Genomic DNA, 20,659 nt, shown 5'->3' on the forward strand with positions numbered 1-20,659 from the left:
CTTGCCTGGCTGATGAGGGGTATTACCCGGAAATTGGTCCCAGGATGCTTCTTTCCGCTCCAGGGAAGACCTGGCTTGGCAGTTCGGGCTGGACTCTTCCCACGAGGAACAGGGTCAAGACTGATTTGCATATGGCAGGGTCTGCACTGGGGTGGCAAAGTGAGCTAAAGAACGATGATGGATTCAACCCAGATCTGTGACTGGGGGTGAGTATCTGAAAAGTTTCAGGGCTCCAGCCAGTAATTATTTTGTAAAAAAATAAGTGCCGGGGCTCTCACCAAGAGGCCATTGCAGCTAGTGCCACACATTGCTCCAGCCAGCGCCGCCCCTGACAGTACCAAAACTGTTAACCATCACACTCCTAAAAGTTTGACAATTCAGACTATTCCAGGCCCTCAACGCTCTAAGTATAGCTTGAGCTCTTGTAAAAGTCATTTTTAATATATCTTGAATTAATAAACATCTGTTGTTGTGCTCATCCCTGGATTAGAAAGTCAGTGCCACCATGGTGCAGACTGTCATAAGTGTTGACAATTAAGTAAGTACCGGTGCTGAGCACCAGAAACCACTGGCTCAAATTAAGCACTGGGCATATAGTTTAGTCTGGCTTTGTATTCTATAAGCAATTACGAAAGACTGGGGAAAAAGAGCAAGGTTCAACTCTAAATGCCGTGCAGTTAGCATGCAGCTCCTTGATGTTGGTTCATAACTCGCTGAGCTACATTAGAAGTTTTGTAACTGGTGACAAGTAGGCAACAGAAGGAACTCTGCAGCAATAGCAGTAACCCCTGAACTGTCTACATGAAACACAAACCTGTGACCTGCATGCTAGAGGTTGTGCTTTGCAACAGACAGATGAATCTTTTATGGTATTTTATGATGAGCCAACCTGCCTAGTCTGCAAACAATCTCTCCAGTAAGCACTTTAACCGCCAGAGATATCTTACTACTATTATACAAGCAGTATGGAAGATGGGTTCACAAAGAGATCTGCAGCTGGTGCCTTAACCCCACGTTTTAAAAGGCAACCTGTCTATGACCATTTAAGTAAGCCTTTACCTCCAATTTATGTGATCACGGAGTACATTTTATTCTATTTTCACCACTGCCTACTAATCAAATACTATCTCCAAAATCTAAAAATAATACCTGGATGATGTTCATTCCTATTGAACTTTGTCTGTATAGGTTTAATACTTCCAGGTTTTTATATCTGTTGAAATGCAACTTTCCACTTGTTTCCTCCTGTGAAGCACTTCAACCCCCCTGTGTCTGGTACACTCTATATATTGAACTGCAAATAAATCAATCAATAGTCCACCTACCATCAAGCACCGAAAGGCTGCTCTATACATGTCTGATGAAAGATAATCACATCAAGGATGGTAAGATGGAAGGGCAGGGAAAAGACCATTGCTTGAGATGTGGAGGGGAATAAATGATGCACTCCACCAGCACTAATTCAAACCCAGAACAGAGTGGTACACCCGTCTTCTTTTGCCGCAAAAGTTAAGTCAGCAGCAGTGGAGGAAGAGATGCAGCCATGACCCCCACACAGTATAAAATGTTATTAAGCACAATCAGCCATTTGAATGCTTTATAGACAAATTTAACACTGAACACTGGCACACAGCTGATTACAGAAAAACAAGATTACCTGAACGTGCCACTCGAGGCAATTTTTTGTCGAGTGGCACGTTCAAATAGATGTGTTTTTCTGCCATCAGCTGTGTACTAGTGTTCAATGTTAAATTTGTCTACAATTCATATTGATTATTATGCTAAATAACGTTTTATCGTGAGGGGCCCATGGCTGCAGTTCTTCCGCCACTGCTACTAGCTTTTAACTTTAGAAAAAAGATTTTGCTCCAAAAGTTAAAAGCCATTAGCAGTAAAGAAAGAGCTGCAGCCATGGGACTCACACTATAAAACGTTTAGCATAATCATACATTTCTATGTTAAAATTGTAGACAAATATAACTCTGGTGAAAGGCATTACTTACTGGCACTGCAGGACAGCCTTTTTAGTTTAAATTAATCTGCGAGGGAGGAGGCCTGCTGCACCACACGCTGATTGCTTGTGTTGTCGGATAATGATTAACGCCGCAGCTGCGCAGTATGCTGGGCGGACCACAGGTAAAAGCACTACTCATTGGTCCGATTCGGGGCACAAACTTCGTGATTCGCCAAGAAGGGACGGGACCAGGATAATATATTTTGCAATCGTTTATTGGTAGTGCATTACCCAAGCGCGCTACCAATGAAAGACTGCAAAATGGAAATGGGGTGTGATGGTGTTGGTGGCCTACGCTGAGGCAGGGACCCAGCCCAGGCAGTTTCAGTTTCTGAGGGTAATTGGATGTGTGTGGCTCACATTTCGGCAGGCGGCAGAGCCACTGCATTCAATTTTAAATATATTACGCATGCATGCAATCATGTGCAATATCAGCTGTTCACGAGAATGGGAAGAGACTCGAACGGTGGCACCTACTCTCAGAATGCGCATCCAATTATTACCTACACTGCATGTGGACTTGACTACAGTGTAGACCCGGCCCTGAGAAATAAGTGCCGGTGCTAAGCATCAGAAAAAATTAAGCACTGGCTCCATCCCCCTTCTCCTTGTGTTTGCTTTGTGCGCTCTAAGTTGGCAGGGTGCACCCAGACTTGGGTCCCTTGCTCACTGTGCAACTGGATTCAAGCTAGCCTGGCTGATGAAGGGTGTTACCCTGAAACCGGTCCCAGGATGCTTCCTTCCGGTCCAGAGAAGATCTGGCATGGCAGTTCGGGCTGGACTGTTCCCATGAGGGACAAGGTCAAGACTGATTTGCATATGGCAGGGTCTGTACTACTATGGAGAAGTGAGCTAAAGAACGATGATGGATTCAACCCAGATCTGTGACTGGGGGTGAGTGTCTTAAAGGTTTAAGCGCTCCGTCCATCATCTCCTTGTGTTTGCTTTGTTCGCTCTAAGTTGGCAGGGTATGCCCAGACCTGGGTCCCTTGCTCACTTTGCTACTGGATTCAGCTAGCCTGGCTGATGAGGGGTGTTACCCTGAGACCCGTCCCAGGATGCTTCCTTCCGGTCCAGGGAAGACCTGGCTTGGCAGTACGGGCTGGACTGTTCCCATGAGGAACAGGGTCAAGACTGATTTGCTTATGGCTGGGGTGTCGAAGTGAGCTAAAGAACGATAATGGATTCAACCTAGATCTCTGACTGCGGGTGAGTGTAAGAAGATAAAATAAATAAAGGCATGTTCATTGCTCATTTACAGTCTCAACTCCAGCATGGTTTTTCTGCAGCAACCTGCTACCCCTACTTCCAGTACCTATGGTAGGGAGTCGAACATTTTAGGGTGAATTCACAACAACATGTATGTGAACGTAATCTTCCCTCTATAACTCCTTCTCTCCGGTGTAGATTTACTTCTTTCTTCTCTGGTTCTTCAATAACTTTTTTCTTCCCGTCAATGGACATCCACCTGCATACATCCAGCCCCAGTGGTGGAAAAAAAGAAGCTGAAGATGGTGACCAAAGGTGAGAACTTCAGGAGAAAGCACAACAACGTCACAAGGTGCACCAAATGGAGGTACGTCGACGCCCAACGACAACAAATACAAAAATAGTAGAAGGACAAATATGATTTTAGTGACAATTCCGTACTCAACCACTAGATGGCTGAATAATGCACAGCATGTGAATCCAGAAAAGATTCACGCTGCGAAACCTTCGTGAACTGGCCCACAATTTGGGGGCGGGGGGGGGAGAGATGTGGCAGCTATCAGCTAAGCATGTGACATAGCAGAGGCTACTCACCTTGACCATAAATCAGCTGCACCCTGCTTCTCTCAGTTGGTGACAAGCCACACTCCGCTTACTTGCTATGGCTTACTAATCTGCACTTTTTTGTTGTTCATAAGCATTCTACAGCGTTCCAATCTGTCCACAAAGGAATGTCCTCCCTAGCCCTATCAGAGAAACCCCTTTCCTTAAGGAGTTCAAAAACAACACATTCCCAAAGCTTACCTACACACTGTGGATAGAACTACCCTGTGAACAGTACATTTTCCACACGTTCGAATTGTAAATAAAGAGGGTACCTGCAATAATCTGTTTAGAATGCTGTAACATAATGTATGTAAAGAGCAGTACAACAACTGTTATAATTATTCATCAGTGCTCACAGGTCCTCTATTACAAAGAAATCTATATGTTGTCCACACATCTAAATCTCCTCCTGTGTACCACCTTACAATATCTACATAAACCACCTCTTTTAGAAGGGCTCCTCAAAGGCACCGATGACGCCTTTGCCCTAACTGCACATAGAGAAATTCCTTTTGTTCAAAAGTGGTTCAACCTGATTTCTTGTGACAGTGGCAGTCCAAACATCCTGAGCCACGGGGAAAACTAAGCAGAGAATCACACACATAGAGGTAACACCAAGAGGAAAATGTTGCTAACCCAGTAAAAATATGTTTGTAGCTTGTATTGCTGTTCCCACAACAGCACTTCTCTGGCTAGCAAAGACCTGAAAAACATATACAGGTAGCAAAGGTCCTTTTCTAGAAGTTTCAGTGCCCCCCCAAGGACGCTTGTCAGAACACTGTGGGCAGAGGAAAGATCTGCCTGGTGGAAGTATGAATCCTTGCTTATAATCCCTCACACTTGACAGAGGTGTCATGGTGAATTCACATATGGCTTACGTGACTTCTTTCCACACTCATGTGTTCAAAACATAAATGGATCACTTGGACGTTCAAGGCTCATTCCTGAGAGAAATAAGTGAGAGTTTACCTCTCACTTATGGATGCCTTTAAGGTAGTGCCCCTACCTGGCTATGTAACAGAGAAGGACTCACATAGAAATGTGGAAATCTCCTGACACACACATGCCTGTAAAACGCCGTCAATAGATGGAACTCATTCAGTTATGTATCAACTATGATCAATGCCTGCCTATCGTGCCATTTCACTTCTCAAGGGTCACAACCATGCGTGTGTACATATACCTAGCAAGAATATTTACATTCCATTTTAGTCCAGCTTACCTCACAGCGGTAGCAATCTTCATGGAAGTTTTTGCCCAGGCATTCGATCTTGTAGGAGTCTTTGCCATCCTTGGGAATGATGGGGTTGAGGCATACACTGCAAACAGGCGCATACTTCCTGCGGAGTTAAAAGGCACCCAGAAACAAAGTGATAAAATGTTACACCCATAGTCCATGTGTAAATACAACCCATGAATGCCTTCTGTCACTCGCTCCTACTTAAAGCAACCCCATTTCCTCTGATACTGTAGCCAAGCCTCCCCTCTTGCAGTGAGCAGACATATCCTGATATCCCAGCACCCCCACTGCAGTCAGTAAAGGTTCCTCTGATACCCTAGCCGATCTTCTCAACACTGCGGAGAGCAGCCTTCCTCATACGCTCTAGCAAGCTTCCACCACTCTACAAACATGCTTCACCTGATGGTCTTGCGAGCTTCCACCACTGAAATGGTCAAGATTTTCCTGAAACTATAATCAACCTTTCCCAAATGCAGTAGGCAGGCTTCCTCTCTACTCAAGTCAATCTTCTCTACAATGTAGTAAGCAGCCTTATCTATACACTCTTTTGAAGCTTCCCCACTCCATAAAACATGCTTCCCCTGATGGTTTTGCAGAAATTCCACAGACACTCTTATGAACCTTTCCCAACTGCAGTAGGCAGGCCTCCTCTATACTCTAGTCAAGCTTCTTTACTACATAGTGAGCAGCCTTCTTCATACACTCTTTCCAAGCTTCCCCCACTCCATAAAACATGCTTCACCTGATGGTTTTTTCTGAGATTCCACTACCGAAGTGGTCAAACCTCTACTGACAATCTTATGATCCTTTCCCAAATGCAGTAAGCAGGCTTCCTCTATACTTGAGCCAAGCTTCTCTACAATGCAGCGCACAGCCTTCTCTGTAGACTATGGCCATGCTCCCTATTCCATAGAAGATGCTTCTTCAACTGGCACTCTTGCTAAGCTTCCACTACTGCAGCGGGAAAAGTTCTACAGACTCTATAATGAACCTTGTCTACTTCCTGAGCATACATTAGAAAACAATTGTTCGCTAAGATTTTATTCTCTGTAATAAACAAAGAGGAACTTGCTTCTCGTTGTAGAAGACCAAGAGTATATCTACTTCATACAATACCAAGGCATACAATATAGGCAGGTTTTTTTTGCAATTAATTTATTCAGTGCATATTGTAGATTCAAATTACGTTTATTCTTGTAAAAGAACCAGTGTTCATGCTTGTGGGGAAGAAAAGTGCATTGAGGAGAGAAGATACAAAGACAAAGTGTATCACAATTAAAAAGACATGACTCCTTTTTGTGGTTATTTTAACAGTATGCTGGGAGTCTGTATAGGTCTATGGTCAACAGCGTTTCGACCTTGTTTAATGAAAGGTCATCATCAGGACTGGAGTAGGAGCACCTGGTATCTAAAGATTAAAGAGATGCAAGAGTAGGAATACAAAGGTGTCCTAAATATAATGAAAATTAAGGTACATTTCCATTATATCTAGGACACTTTTGTGCCCCCCTATTGCACGCTCGTGCTTATACCAACAGGATCACCTTCCTTGATACCAGGCAAGAGTGGCAATCGTACCAAATCATAATCTGAAAGCAGGCTGCTTTTTACATTATTCTTAGTTTTTATATCTTCTCTCCTCACTGCACTTTTCTTCACCACAAGCATGAGCACTGGATCTTTTACAAGAATAAACGTAATTTGATACTACAATATGAAATATTGTATGCCATGGCATTGTATAAAGTAGATCTACTCTCGGTCTTATACTACGAGAAGCGAGTTCCTCTGTGGTTATTATGGAGATTGAATTCCTAGCGAACCATTGTATTCTGATGTAGCATACTACCCCAGGTTCTCTAAAATTGTGGAGCCACCCATGTTAAACCGAATAGACTTCCCTGAGTAGGCTTGCTCTATCCCCTACTTGAGCTTCTCTACAATGCAGTGAGCCCCATATCCCTTGCACCCTTTTCGTGCTTGCTCCACTCTAGGAGTTATGAAAAACAATTGGTCCTTCAAACATTACAATTCAATTGACAATAAATCCCTGCGATTGTGCTCGAGATCGACTCAAAACCTACTCACGCTACCGGCTGAAAGTGTGATCGGCACCAAGCCAGCGCTTTGCTAAATCAGACTCTACTTGGCCATCAATGCATGGCGGCGCCCATTCTGTCATTAAGGTCTTCCTAAAAGCAACCTTGACTCTTCACTTAGAACGCTCATTACAGCGGTTCTCAAACCACGTGGATTCCATTTTCGCTTCCGCATTTTACTTCCCCACGCTGACTGAACCTCCACGCTTCCGATCCAGGCGGCGTATTACTTCAGGCCTGCAAATCTCCTTGTCCTGATGATGATCCAAGTATCTAGTTATGGATCGAAACGTCGTCGACTTTAACAGCTTGCACGTTAAACTGATTTGTTAAAACTAGTGCAACAGCTGTTGACTCAAAAAGCTTGCCCAGATTATTTGTATTGGCGAAAAGCTTTTCCCTGTTTTGCCTGAAAAAATGTGTGTTTATTTGTGAATGTCTTCTGTTTGTTCTTGTAGGATACAGGACTGTGCCCCACTTGATCACCTTGTGTTTGATCACGACTAATTACCTTGATTCATTAAATTAGGTGTCCAGCTGGACATCTTTAATACAGTATAGTACTGATTCTGGTCTATATTTATTGTTAATTGAATTGTAATATTTGAAGGACCAATTGTTTTTCATAACTAGTTGATACTCCGGGTCCTTCCTACCTTGCGGGTTCCCTTGTTCACACTAAACACATGCTCCACTCAGGGAAGCATGTTTCACCTGAGAAGCAACATTCCCCTGTCTCTTTATACAAATTTCTTCTGACGCACCTGTAGTAATCCTCGGCGCAGTGAATCTCGTTGTAGTCATCTACTGCAAAACTCTCATCTGCGATTCTCCGCTGACAAACCACACATGTGAAACACTCTGGGTGATAGCCACTCCCCATGGCACGCACAATATGGTCCAGGATAACTGCATGGCATTTGGCACATTTATCGAGTGTGTCCTACGTGCGGGAGTACAAGAAGCTGGTGAGTAACATGCAAAAGGTTCTGAACTGTATGCTGTATCCATATAAAAGTTACATATGTTTACAGAAGCTGATTACAAAAATTATGTGACCATCAGTTGGACACTGGTCTGTGTTAAGCTCTGATATATTTAGAAGGCACTTTAACATTACCAAGGCATCATTTAGATAAACAGATTGTTTCTATTACTACAATGCATAAGGTCCCAGAGCCAGTTTGCATGTAGGAAGACCGTACTTATACCAAGTGTATTTCCAGAACATCCTAGCAGCATGGCCATTGTAACGAAGCAAATTACTTTGCAGTTTTAGAACCCCATCAGTACTAGTAGCTTCTTTTTTTTATATAACGCCTCATACAACATTTCTGTCGTTTCTAATAGCTGTAAATAACAGGTTCTATGATTTCCCAAGTTAATGCCACTCAATGTATTGATTTCGGAAGGATGGAAGGCTACGTTCACCTTGCTGGGGCTCAAACTTGTGACCTGCACATCACAACAGATGTCGGAGGCGAGCATTAAATCTTTCCGCCATCCTGCCAAGTAAGGCCTTGAACATCCATTGAAGTTACTCATTGATACTATTGTTTATGCCAATTGTAAAAACAAATGGCTCCAGAAAGGCGCACCTATGGCAGTTTTATGACCTTATAGTTTCACATTTGTCTAAATACGTATCTATATAGAACTTTCTTTGCTAACTTTTACATTTTTTGATTACCTCTGGGACAAGCGCCATGCTTTGAGCTATAATTCAAATGCATTTCTCTTTTCTTATCACCCTACTGATATATAAGGGCATTGTCAATCAGACCATAACTGACAGCTCAGAATTCATCCCAATACTGCCATTAAAGGAGCTCACGTTGCACCAATGGGAAACCAGGAAATGCAACTCTCAAAGCCAGGCTTGCAGTTATAGAACAGGACTTAAGGTGAAGTATAGACCATGTATAAATACCCTTATTGATATGACCATTGAACACATTTTTCAAGACTTAACATGATTATTACAGCATCTCATGACCCATTCCAAATGCATTTATTGTTTTCAGCAAAACGCAATAACAACATTAAAATATACACACTGTATTCATAACACTACTAGCACTACGTTGATAATAATAGATAAAACAAGTTAAACACTACATTAATCCTTTAATATATTTACATTGGGACATGAACATGACATGTATTATTCATGCTAAGGCATGAGACGTAACTCCCTGCCCTTCATATTCCTCAGCTGCCCCATTCCTACCATCTGCCTTGTTCGCATTTTGATGTTTTGATTTGATGAATTCAGACGAGACTTACCAGCACCACCAATAAAACATCAACTCATCTTTCTGTGCCCAGAGTACCCATCCTCAGCCGTCGGCATTACATAAATACATGTTTTAACATAACTATTGCATACCTAATTAAGCGTTATTGCTCGAACTCAGGGAGTTAACCATAGTTAACCTTTGCAGAGTATGTAAATTGCAGTTGATTGCCTGCTGTGCAGTTTTGGGCCTTTGCCAAAGATGAGGACGCAGAAGGGGAATAGTAAATAACAGCTGTTAAAGCCCAACAGCATGTGGGTGATAAGGTGATTAGCACCTGTTCCCTAAATCGCAGATAAACGCATTGACTGTTTAATGTCTGCCACTGAAACAAAAACGCAGGCAAACAACAGTACCCAGTGCTAACATTATTGGCAGTCTAATAGCCGTAGCCAATCACAGCATTCCATTTTGGGTACTAAATGCATTTCACTCATTGAGGTAGCCCATTGGCAGCCTGCAAACCTGTTGGATTAGAAGTAGGCGCAGATACCACATGACACTTTATTTGCACAGCAAAAACAGCAATTCTTTTTTCTTAACCAGCATATAAAAATACCTACCTTAGGTTACTTGTGTTAGACTGTATTAAGACTTTTGAAACATGTTAAGGCTTCCCTAGTTCATGACTTACCATCTCAATCTCAGTGTTTTTAGGACAGTGCCTGGGATGCTTATATCTAATGAAACGCTTCCCTTTTATCGTACAAGGTGATCCTTCCTACCATACGTGATTGTCAACATAGCAGAAAACATCGAAGAATATTTAAAGCCTTGCTGTCTGCAACTTCGTGATATTGAAATAAATCCTCTCTTGCACTGTGGACACCAGTATTGAAATCCGGCTAAACCAAGGACTTTGAACTTGCGCACACCAAGTCCTCTTTCTCCTGAACATTTTAAATGAGGATACAGGCTGTGATAGGCAGAGAAGAAGGTATACCTGGATCATGGCTCACCACAAGGAATGGGGGGTGTTTTCAACAAAGGGAAGTTCGGAAAACGAAGCCCATCAGGTATTTCATGTGAAAATGTTTGCATTACTTGACTTTTTGTGTATTAAGCAATGCAGGCAATTCTAAAAGTATTTTTCTTGAAAAGCTGTTCCTACATGTGTTTGACATTGGCCTACAGTTGTTCCCACTCCAGCTTTAGACTCCACCATCCCATGGGGCATTTGCATCATTGTCGTTTATGAAACATTCAAGTTAAGTGTTAGATCATCTAACTTCAGGAAACAATTTCAATACTCAATTTTGACTCATCTGCATTATTGACAATTCCACCCATCTCGGTTTGCCACTGTTCTTCAATGAGAAGCCGCCAGATCATCATGTTTTGACATTCTGGAATGGGTTGGAACTTGTACTGGAATAGGAGTATCTTGAAAATACAGTGCTTATTTTCTAGTTTAGCAATTGTATCACTTGCATTTAGGAATATTTTAGAAAGCCCTTTGATGTGATTTATTCTTGTATTTGTTGGTTAATGTTTGAATGTAAATAAAATAGGTTTTTGACTAGATTGGAACCCCTTTCCCACAATCACCACCAGCTGAAGTGTTCTCCACCAGAGTGGCCTTTTCTTGTGCTTTTGCATTTGACCGGTTGTCGTTGTCTTATTTAAGCGCGGTCTGCTTTATCGGTGTGCTGCAGTGTCAATATCATATGAATGGAATTCTTTGATTCCGGGACTGTCATTGACCTCTGCTAGCCAATGCGTACAATATAAAGAATTCAAACACAGGTGATGGCAAGGCAAACTGAAACCTGCTGAACATGCTAAGTCACTATGGAGTATGTGGTAGAGCTGAAGTGCTGTAATCGTATGAATCACCTGACAATCATATCCCTCCCAGTTCCAACTTTATTTCATATCAATTGGATTCAGTTCACTTTCTCATGTACTTTCACATATTTTCCAAGCAATGGCTGTCACATAAAACAGTAATGACCCAAAAGGTGAGTGTAGGTAACAAAAAAGGGCATCTGATTTGCCAGAATTGCTACTTTAAGGTCAGTTCCCTGTGTGTCATTGCAGCTAATGTACATTACAGTTTCAACATAATTGGCAGGTAGAAAACAGGTTGATTGGAAACATAGATCCTAATTTTCTGTTCCGCCATGGGGATGGAGTAAATTACTTCATCCCCATGATGGAGGGGCTGCCCACCTAATTTCTAAGTGTCCGCCCAGCTGGCGGTCATTTATAAAAGCATTGCCAGGAGCCACTGTCACAGCGGTTCTAGTCAGTGCATTTTACTCTGTGGTACAGGACTGTGTCAGCATGATGCAGTCCTTTATTCTTTTTTTTTTTTTTTTTTTTTTTACGAAAGGAAAATCCCGAAACGGGACAAAAAAAGTTATGTTCCCCTCGCCAAAGGAGTCATCTACCATGGTCGGGGGAGCATTATTTGCATTTTACTGTGCCTCACCACCAGGGAGGACATCAAAAAATGGCTATATTTCTGCAACTCCTATTTGGGCAGGCAGACATATGCCATTTGGCCAACGGGCCCTTACGCCACAGGGCTCTTAGAGACGTTTTCCCATGGTGGAGACAAAGTAGTCTCTGCCATGGCCACACTTAAGGGCCGCCAGCCTAAAGATCGGGAGGGTGGACCATTATGTAGGCAGGGAGCGAACTCCGTTGCCACCGCACAGAGTTTCCATCCCACCAACATATAAATTATGCACATAGTTGCCTACATCATGTGACATTCGGGCCTATACCACTACTAACGCTGGAGCAACTAGCAGAACAAACACCTACTATCTTTGCCCATTATCATTGGTCCGGCCAGCTATATAAGCTATGCCCCAGCGATGCCTACCACGTCACAGTGACTTCATAGATGGGCAACTTCTTCACCTTATCGGCTGGGCAGCTGATCACCTAGCTGTGCTCTTTTTACCAACTTTGTATTGTGGTACTTGGAGTCTTGTTTTTACAATTTAGGGAGAGGATGTAGCCTTATAGCTAGAGCGGTCGACCTCGAAGCTGGGGAACCAGGTTAGAGTCTCGGCAACGACGCTCAACATCCTGTGATTCTGGGCAAATCACTTAATCTCCCTGTGCCTACCAAAAATGAATGTGTTCTTCTGTAATGAAACTGGTGCTCATGTAAAACTCTCTGATACCCGATGTCTCGGGTCTAGTTCGAGCTACATAAAACTCTTCAAAAAACAAAAAAACAACAAAAAAAAAACAATACCTTCTTCAAAATAAACAGATGAAGAAACATAATGTATGCATTGTGCCAATTTGCATGTTATCTCATTGTCAATGAACACAAGACTATGTCTAAGTATGCATCCATTCTGCTATCTCCTTGATGAGATAGGATTCGGAATTAAACAAAATGTGCATTATTGGTACTTCACAAGCAAACTAGTGTTACAAATAAAGAAGACTGGGACTGTATCAACTACATGAACGTGACACGCTAACACAGATTAACATAAGAACATGAAGCCATTGGTGGATATTTCTGAACAATCCTACTCAGCACGGCTTCCCTATACAAAGGCGATCCTTTCCCTCTCTCGTGGTTACTGTAGTTCTCGAGTGGTCATTCAACCAAATGGGGTTCACACTTTTGGTTGTCTTAGAAGGCATCTACATAAAATGTACTTGCATGGGAAGAAGTCTAGAAAATCTCAAAGAAGAGGTATTTTTTTCAAGTAGCATGTACAATGTTACAACAAATGGCCTGCAACATTAGGAGCATAAATATTTCAAACTTTGTTTTGCCTAGACGACCTTGTCTGTGACTTGGCAAGATTCATGGTGACTTATTCCTGAGAAAGAATCCAGTGTGTTATGGTATCATGTTTGAAGGAGTCTTTGTGTTTGGTCTAGGGCTCAGTGCAAGTGTTGCAAGAGTGCAGTTATGTGTTAATTCATCTAGCTAACAACCCCGGCAAAGCAGTTTTAAATTATAGATAAGTGATCAGTTTTTTCGATAGCCCTGGCACATTATCAAAGACCCCCAGTTACAAACCGGACCTGTAAATTACCAAAATAGATATTTTAGCCATTTTCCATACCTGGCACCCACCACACCCACTCCGGGGACCAAGTTGTTGAACATTTCTCAGTCAGTGAAAATGGGGCTGGGAGTAGAATGGCGGAGTGTTTGAACCTGAGATTTCCTGACTATGGCATACCCAACTTAAACATGATCCTACGAGACAGGTGTAGGAAAGTATATGTTTCACTGGAAAGACTGACACTGTGAAGTTTTAAGGGGTGCTAGTAGGAGGAAAAAAATATATTTTGAAATATAAAATATCTTCATATCCATTCAAGCATTGAGGTATCTGTTTTTATACAAAAAGAGCTTGAGAAATTAGAAAATTCCCCACTGAAGCTTTGTCTCAGATTTTAGCATTGGCAGAGGGTGGGGATAACTCCCACCACCAAGTTACCATAACCTGCGATCCATCCACCAATTACAAAGTTGAAATAGGGATGGCACCAATCGAATGCCGGTATCGCTGCCTCCATCACCATTATCCTGTTAAACCCCTATCAGGTCAGAATTGAGTGGCGTTGTTAGCCTCCAAACATTTCCATGGCTAGGCAAGGTGAAGGAATGGCAGTGGGTTACTTCAGCTCAGGAATGGTGATCGCTCCCATCTTCCCTTCCTCAGGGTTTATGGAATCCCTGAGATTTCCTCCAGGGCCTGCAGTGCTTGTGTTGAGGTGCAATATAATCAATTCCCGAGCCTGATAAAAAGAGCATTACACTAAAGGGATTTCCCTTTTATTTTGGGTGGGTTCACAGCAGAGAAAGTAATTCATGGGAATAAAAGCATGGTGCATTGGGAACCCCGAGCCCTTAGGATCTGCCAAGATTGTCCCTGCCCTCCTCTGGGATCCCCACCACACCGGGTGCTGTTCCAACCAGTGCTTGCACCACCTAATGTTTGCCGCTGCCCAGCCATTTACCGTCTATGGCACAGCCACCTTGATAAGCAAGGACAATTGCAGCTAGTGACCATGATGTAGGAATGTTTGTGTTGTGGCATGTATTAGACATGGGCAGACTCCCATGCTCTGGGGTTCCCTGAGCATCCTCCCCGCAAAGCCCTAGGATTTCACCCTTACACTGATTCTATCCCAGGTATTGTTTCCTCCGGTGCTTGCACCACCATACTAAAGTCTGCAGCTGCTCTGCCATTCTCCTGCCATGGCACAGCTGCCTCAGTAATCAAGAACAATTACTGCCAAAAGCCAGTATGTGGGAATGTTAGGATGGTGGCGGGTACTGGCACTAGGCGGAGGCAGTATGCTGATTTCATCTTAATTGAGGCCTTTGGCACTTAATGACACTTTATTCCAGTGGGATAGCTAGGGAGGTTGAGCTTTTGCGGCAGTGATCCATGTGTAAGCTGCTGGTCCCACATTTTAAATCCAATGAGGCGACTGGTTGGTGAAAGTGCGAGAGGGACAGTAAGCTTACTTTACTTTTATTTTAGGTAATGTAAATTCAAGTTCAAAGGGCAGCAGAGCCCTTTAAAAAGAAACATTTTCTTTCAGAAAGAGCAGCTCATGCTTGAAGTGCTGTACATACAACTGCATTGTGTGTGTGGTGTCTTGAAGTCAAGGTGGTGGGGGATGGTATTATCTTGGAACATTACCAAGCCATCTGGTTTCAATGGGTATTAACTGCTTTCTTTGAGAGTGTGGAAGAAGGCGGTAAGGTTGGTTCAGATTACAAATATAATGAGACGAGCTTCTGTGTCTCATATGCTTTGTACGCGTGAGTACATGCACCACAGACACTGCTACACCCAACTGACAGTGACCCGCTCTAGCTACCAGCTAGTGGAAGCATTTTTAGGTGGCAAATTTCCTATCACCAAAGCTAAGGCGCTGCCTCTACAGAGGTATATGCCTCTGGATTACCTTCTAAGGAGGTCAACGTCAGGATTTTGTCTCTGGGTTTTGCGTGTAGGAGCTGGGAGTTCAAGTCTAGTCTGTTAAACCCTGCACGGTGTGATGCATAAATATTGTCTCTCCCTCTCGAATTCTCTGCTTGTACCAAATTGCAACAGATTTCTTTGTGCTTACATTGGACATTTCATAAATTTTTATCAACAGGTGCCCCTTTAGTGTAAGGATATAGCAGATTGCGTGGAATATTAGAAAGACCTCTTGAAATATCCCTCCATCAAGTACATTCTTCACTGAAGGTCTTCTGGAACATATTTCAAACCAAGGATGAACATAGGCAGCCCCTCAAAAATTTCCCATTGGCTAACACATTCTTCTAAAGTGGTATCTTCAGGAACAGACATGCTTTGATGCCTCTAGCCTGAAGCATTCAACAGATTCCTAAATGCCAAACACACCCAGCACTAAACATGCTGCCACCTAGTTCTGCACGGCTGAGCCTGAGGGGCGTCTCTCAGGTGCTACCTATGTCTTGAGTTTGGCAGATCATGGCTTGCTTTCCATTCCTTCATTTTATGCTGTTACCCATACACGGTGCCCACGCTACACCCGTGCTCATCCTGTACAAGGGTAGCTGTCTTTGCCACTGACTTGCATGTCTCAGAAGACAGTTAACAGAATTAGTCCAGGTGTGCTGAGAAGTGTGGGAATATAGGGTCCCAAGTGGGTCAAGGATCCAGCCTAGAACACCCCCCCACTTCCATAGAAACAAATTGAGGGAGGGGCTTAATGTACTGCAGCATAGAAAATAATATTCAATCAAATGATTTCGACTTATAAATTAAAGACATATACAATTATATTAGTGTTAAAAAGTTAAACAGAAGTAAATATTCTATCATTGAAAAATAAATAATTACCAATTTTTTTAACACAAAAGAATTCAACTACACTTTTCAATTGGTTTTCAAAAAAGAAAAAGTATTTTAAAATAATAAAAAAGGAAATGCTATTATTTGAATTAAAAAAATAATGAAATATTAAAATGAGGATTGTTTAAAATTTTGATTAAAAATAATATATGAAATTAACGTATTTTAATTATGTAATTATTTAATAAAAATGTACTTTGATGAGTTTATGTGCCTTACATTATATTTTATTAGTTATAGGTAAACCATAATAATTTTAAATGAATTTACAATTTTATTGTGCATTAAAATATTTGTTAAATGTTTTAAGAATGATGTATTATTTTGTCCCTATATTTTACCATTTGGAGATCTCCGCCACTGTATCTGATGGGTAATAGGTGAGACAAGCATTTTATAATTAAGGTTCCAATTTTTCTATTATTCTAATGTATACCTATAACTGCTTACAGGTAACAATATATTTTCGTGTCTCCAATAATTAAAAAAAAAAAAATAAGAAACTAGGTTTTCACATGAGTGTCTCTCCATTCTGTCAGTCATGACTTCTTTGTTGATCGCTGTGCATATTCACAGTGTGGATTTAAAAACATGATATTTTACTAAAGAAGCTTAAAAGCTGCAGATGTGCACACCCCTAATGTTTTCAGGTGATCATACTGCTTTTTTGTGTTTGGCTTACAACATCAATAGGAGCCTGAAGATTTCAAATCTCGTATGCACATTTACATGTTAACCATGCAAATATCCTAGTTCTAATTAATTTTTTCATGCACCCAAAAATAAATATGAATAAATACGAAGAAGACAAGAAGAATATATATGTGGAAATACAGTCGAAAATGTCAAAAAATTAGAAGCCATAAAACTGAGTGCCCTAACCATAATTAATCTATCCACTCTGGGATCCTAACACAATACCTCTCCCCAAAAGCTGGCGGTCCAATGATAGTTTGTCAGGAGAAATAATAATCATTAATGTATAAAGACTACTCATTTTCTCCTTATGTGTCATGGGGAATTGTGCTGCAGAATGGTATAAGTTCTATACAGTGACGTAGCAAGGTCAGGTGGTACCCGGTGCGGAAAACTTCTTGTCACCTCCGGCTTGACAAAATGGCAAAAATATGGGTTTAAAACAAATATTTTTGCCATTTTGTAACCCCCTCAGTGATGACATCCGGTGCGGCCCGCAACCACCACGCCCCCCTTCCTACGCCACTGGTTCTACATACATACCCCTGCTTTGTCAGGAGATTAAAACCCGGTTGGGTGAGCAGGGCAGATCGTGGTGTGGGGGTATGAAGTCTCACCTTATAGCAGGAGTCACAGAGGGGTTGACCGTCCATCTGGTAATACCGTTGCCCCGCCAGTGGAAGCTGACACTTTCTGCAGGTAAAGCAGCCGGCGTGGTATTGCTTCCTCATCGCCTCTACAGCAGCAGCCTGGGCGGAGATGCCTTTGCGACAGAAGGCACAGACATCTGGAATCGAAAGAGAAAATCTAACTCCAGTCTTTCTTTATTTAGTGTATTTATTAGAGCACTTTTATGCTAAACACTGTGCGTAAAATAGTATGGTACAAAAAATTAAGTCAAAGATTAATTTACAATAAAGATTATACAGCAGGTCTGGGTTGGTGTGATAATTAAAGATACTGTTCTTCAGAAACAGGAAGCTCATTCCATGATTAAGGAGCTAAAAGAGAAAACAAGTAAAAGCAAGAAGAGGCAGATGGGAATGAGTAACAGATAATTGAGACAGGGCATCACAGTGAAGAGAAGAAGAAGTGGAATACAGCGAGACCAAAGAAGATAAGTAAGACTGTGCTAAAGAATGAACACAGAAGAATGAAAACAGGGAAATAAAAACTTAAATCATATTCAAAATGTAACACAAAGTTAAGACAGATAAGGACACATATTTGAGTGATGTGAAAGACGTTTGAATGACCTGAAAGGGAGCAGTAGTACATTTGGGAAGACCAACATATAAGAAGCAGCAATAGTTAAGGACAGATTGAGCTAACGTTTTGAAGGGCAGTATCAGAGAAGAAAAAACGAAAAAATATTCCTATTTTAAAAATGTTATACAGATGTAAGCGACTATTCTTTAGAAATTGAGGACATTTGACTAAGGAAGTTATGAAAAGAACCAAACTAAAATCCAAGGTTATCAACAAAAGAAGAAAAGGTAGTTACAAAGGGGGAAAAGGAACACGGAAATATTAGACATGGCAGAAAAGAAGAGAATCTCTTTTTTAGGATTAAATTTGAGAAAGTGGGTAGCCATCTATGCCTCATCAACAGGAAGGTATGCCAAAACAAGGACATGGAGAGAGGCAGCTATCAGTAATGCTTGGTTGTGATTAGTCATGGACCACTTTGTTAGGATAACAATGTTGGAATGGCAGGAGCCCATTTGGTGTTTTGCACTCCTCTCTCATCTCAAATGTTTTATTGGTTTGCACTAGAGGCTTGGTGCATTTTTACATGGGGCCAATTTTAGTAACTTGGTACAATTTGGAGTACCATGCAGAATCTGTAGTGTACACTAGGAAACTAATCTGGCCTAGGTTAAAAGTTACGGTTTGCTAAGAACCTAAACACCAGATTCACTTTACGCACCCAGCTATCTCAGTGAAGGCTTTCAGCAACAAAGCTTGCTCTGAAAGCAGACCACCCTCATACTTCTCACACACTGTTCTTTCAGTTCACCTTCTGTCAGTACTGTATGAGGTGGCATCCTCCTCTCTGTATCCATTTGTACTCTTTTTGTACCTCAGTGCAATACCTGCAGTGTCCATATGGTGTTTATAATCATTCCCCTTTCCTTCAAAACAGTTCAGTTGCTTGTGTACTAAATCATGTTGTGTCTCAGTATAGTACCTTCAGTTTCATCCTTCTTTCTATAACTAGGCACACAGGGCCTCCGTACCATGGTCATAGTGCTTTCCTCTTTTTGGTGCCTTTTTCCCTCTGTACTTTAATTGTAATATGTGCCAACTTCTTATATATCAATTCCCCCTCCCTGGTAGGCCATCTTCCCGCCTACCCAGTAATCCTCTTCCACTTACCGGCAATCCCACTGGTATGATGCAATTTAACGGGGTACTTTGCAAAAGATGTTACGAGCTCTCTGAGATGTCTGTCACCCTCAGCATAGCTGCCCAACGAGAAGCATGCCCTGTCCCCTTCTCTCACTCTCAATAATTCTCAGCTTTACTCACAGTGGGGTTCTAGGTTGCTGTCAATCTCTAGGGATACTCACTTTTAGTGGCAGTGAGGTTTTAGTTTCTTGTCAGTGTCCTAGGGGTGGTGGAAGAACACCGTCTGATTCTATATCTATTCACTGTGTTCTTCATGACAGTATGTGAGCAAGATTCTCCCCTCTGCAGTCCCTATAGCAATTCACCCACTCTTGGTCAAGTTCACCATTTCTCCTTATAATGTTCACCCTCTCTGTTAAGTTCACCCCTCTCTGCTTGTAGAGGTCATCTCCCACTCTGTAAAGTACTTGCAATAACCCAGTCTCCAGCTCCTTTGTTAGATGAGAGTATGGAATGATAGCCTTATTGCACGCTGATATGTGACATGCTGGACTCAAAGCCTGGGTATGTTAGGGTCTGACCCAGTTGGTAGGGAAGGCGACCTGCGACAGCCTGAGGGCTCCAGGGAGTCACCGGGACGGGGTGCTCCCTGAGTTGTGGATATGAAGCTTAGGCCTGAAGGTCCGTGGACAAGTGAAGACACCAGAATATGTCTGAAATGTGAGAAATAAAGATAACGAGGCCAAAGTGGGAGGGAGGGTAGGGGATTTGGGGAATGTTTCTTATTGTTTTTAGATCTCGCCTAGCATTGCTGCGCGCATGTGTAGCTCGCTCGGCGAGACATATTGTTGGAGAGGAGATTTCAGAAGGGGGCTCGAAACCCTGCCCCTCATTTTCATTGGCTTGCGTCACCGTTTATGCTTAACGGTGGCCTGCCATTGGAAATGTTTTTTTTTTGTAGCTGCCCTTTCTTCTTTTCGTCCGGCCCATCCGGACAGGATCGCCTGCTTCACGGCTGTCGTAAACCAATTTGTTATCTCAAGGAGGCGTGTTCACACTCCTCTGAGCTTTTGTGTAAACAGGGCCATGATTGTTATCTCGTCGCATGTGCTGTTCAGGTGAAGACAGAGATCAAAGGTCAGATGTGGTTCCCCGAGTCTGCGTGTTTATTTTCCTTTAGCTAGGTGGCCTGGCTGGTTATTATTTGCTTCAAACCTAAAGACGACTACTACATTATATTAAAAGGTCTGAAAATATAATTGCGCTGAAGTTATGAAACAGCGGATCGATGTGTTTTTATAAAGTATGTCGCA

General features: G+C 42.2%; 1 protein-coding gene and 1 long non-coding RNA gene across 4 annotated transcripts in view; one reads left to right on the plus strand and one right to left on the minus strand.

Moving 5' to 3' along the window:
• Nucleotides 1-20,659, plus strand: part of LOC146868146 (uncharacterized) — a 205,725-nt gene that overhangs the window by 106,526 nt on the left and 78,540 nt on the right. The window lies entirely within an intron of this gene.
• Nucleotides 1-20,659, minus strand: part of FBLIM1 (filamin binding LIM protein 1) — a 103,496-nt gene that overhangs the window by 4,170 nt on the left and 78,667 nt on the right. For both annotated transcript variants that reach the window (XM_085609031.1, XM_085609030.1), the window contains exons 5-7: nucleotides 17,612-17,781; nucleotides 7,933-8,111; nucleotides 5,052-5,169 (exon numbers count right to left, since the gene is read on the minus strand). In XM_085609031.1, the coding sequence (XP_085465157.1) occupies nucleotides 5,052-5,169; nucleotides 7,933-8,111; nucleotides 17,612-17,781 (467 nt within the window). The remainder of the gene's footprint in view (nucleotides 1-5,051; nucleotides 5,170-7,932; nucleotides 8,112-17,611; nucleotides 17,782-20,659) is intronic.

This window comes from Triturus cristatus, chromosome 1_2 (genome assembly GCF_964204655.1).
Source record: "Triturus cristatus chromosome 1_2, aTriCri1.1, whole genome shotgun sequence".
Taxonomy (NCBI): domain Eukaryota; kingdom Metazoa; phylum Chordata; class Amphibia; order Caudata; family Salamandridae; genus Triturus; species Triturus cristatus.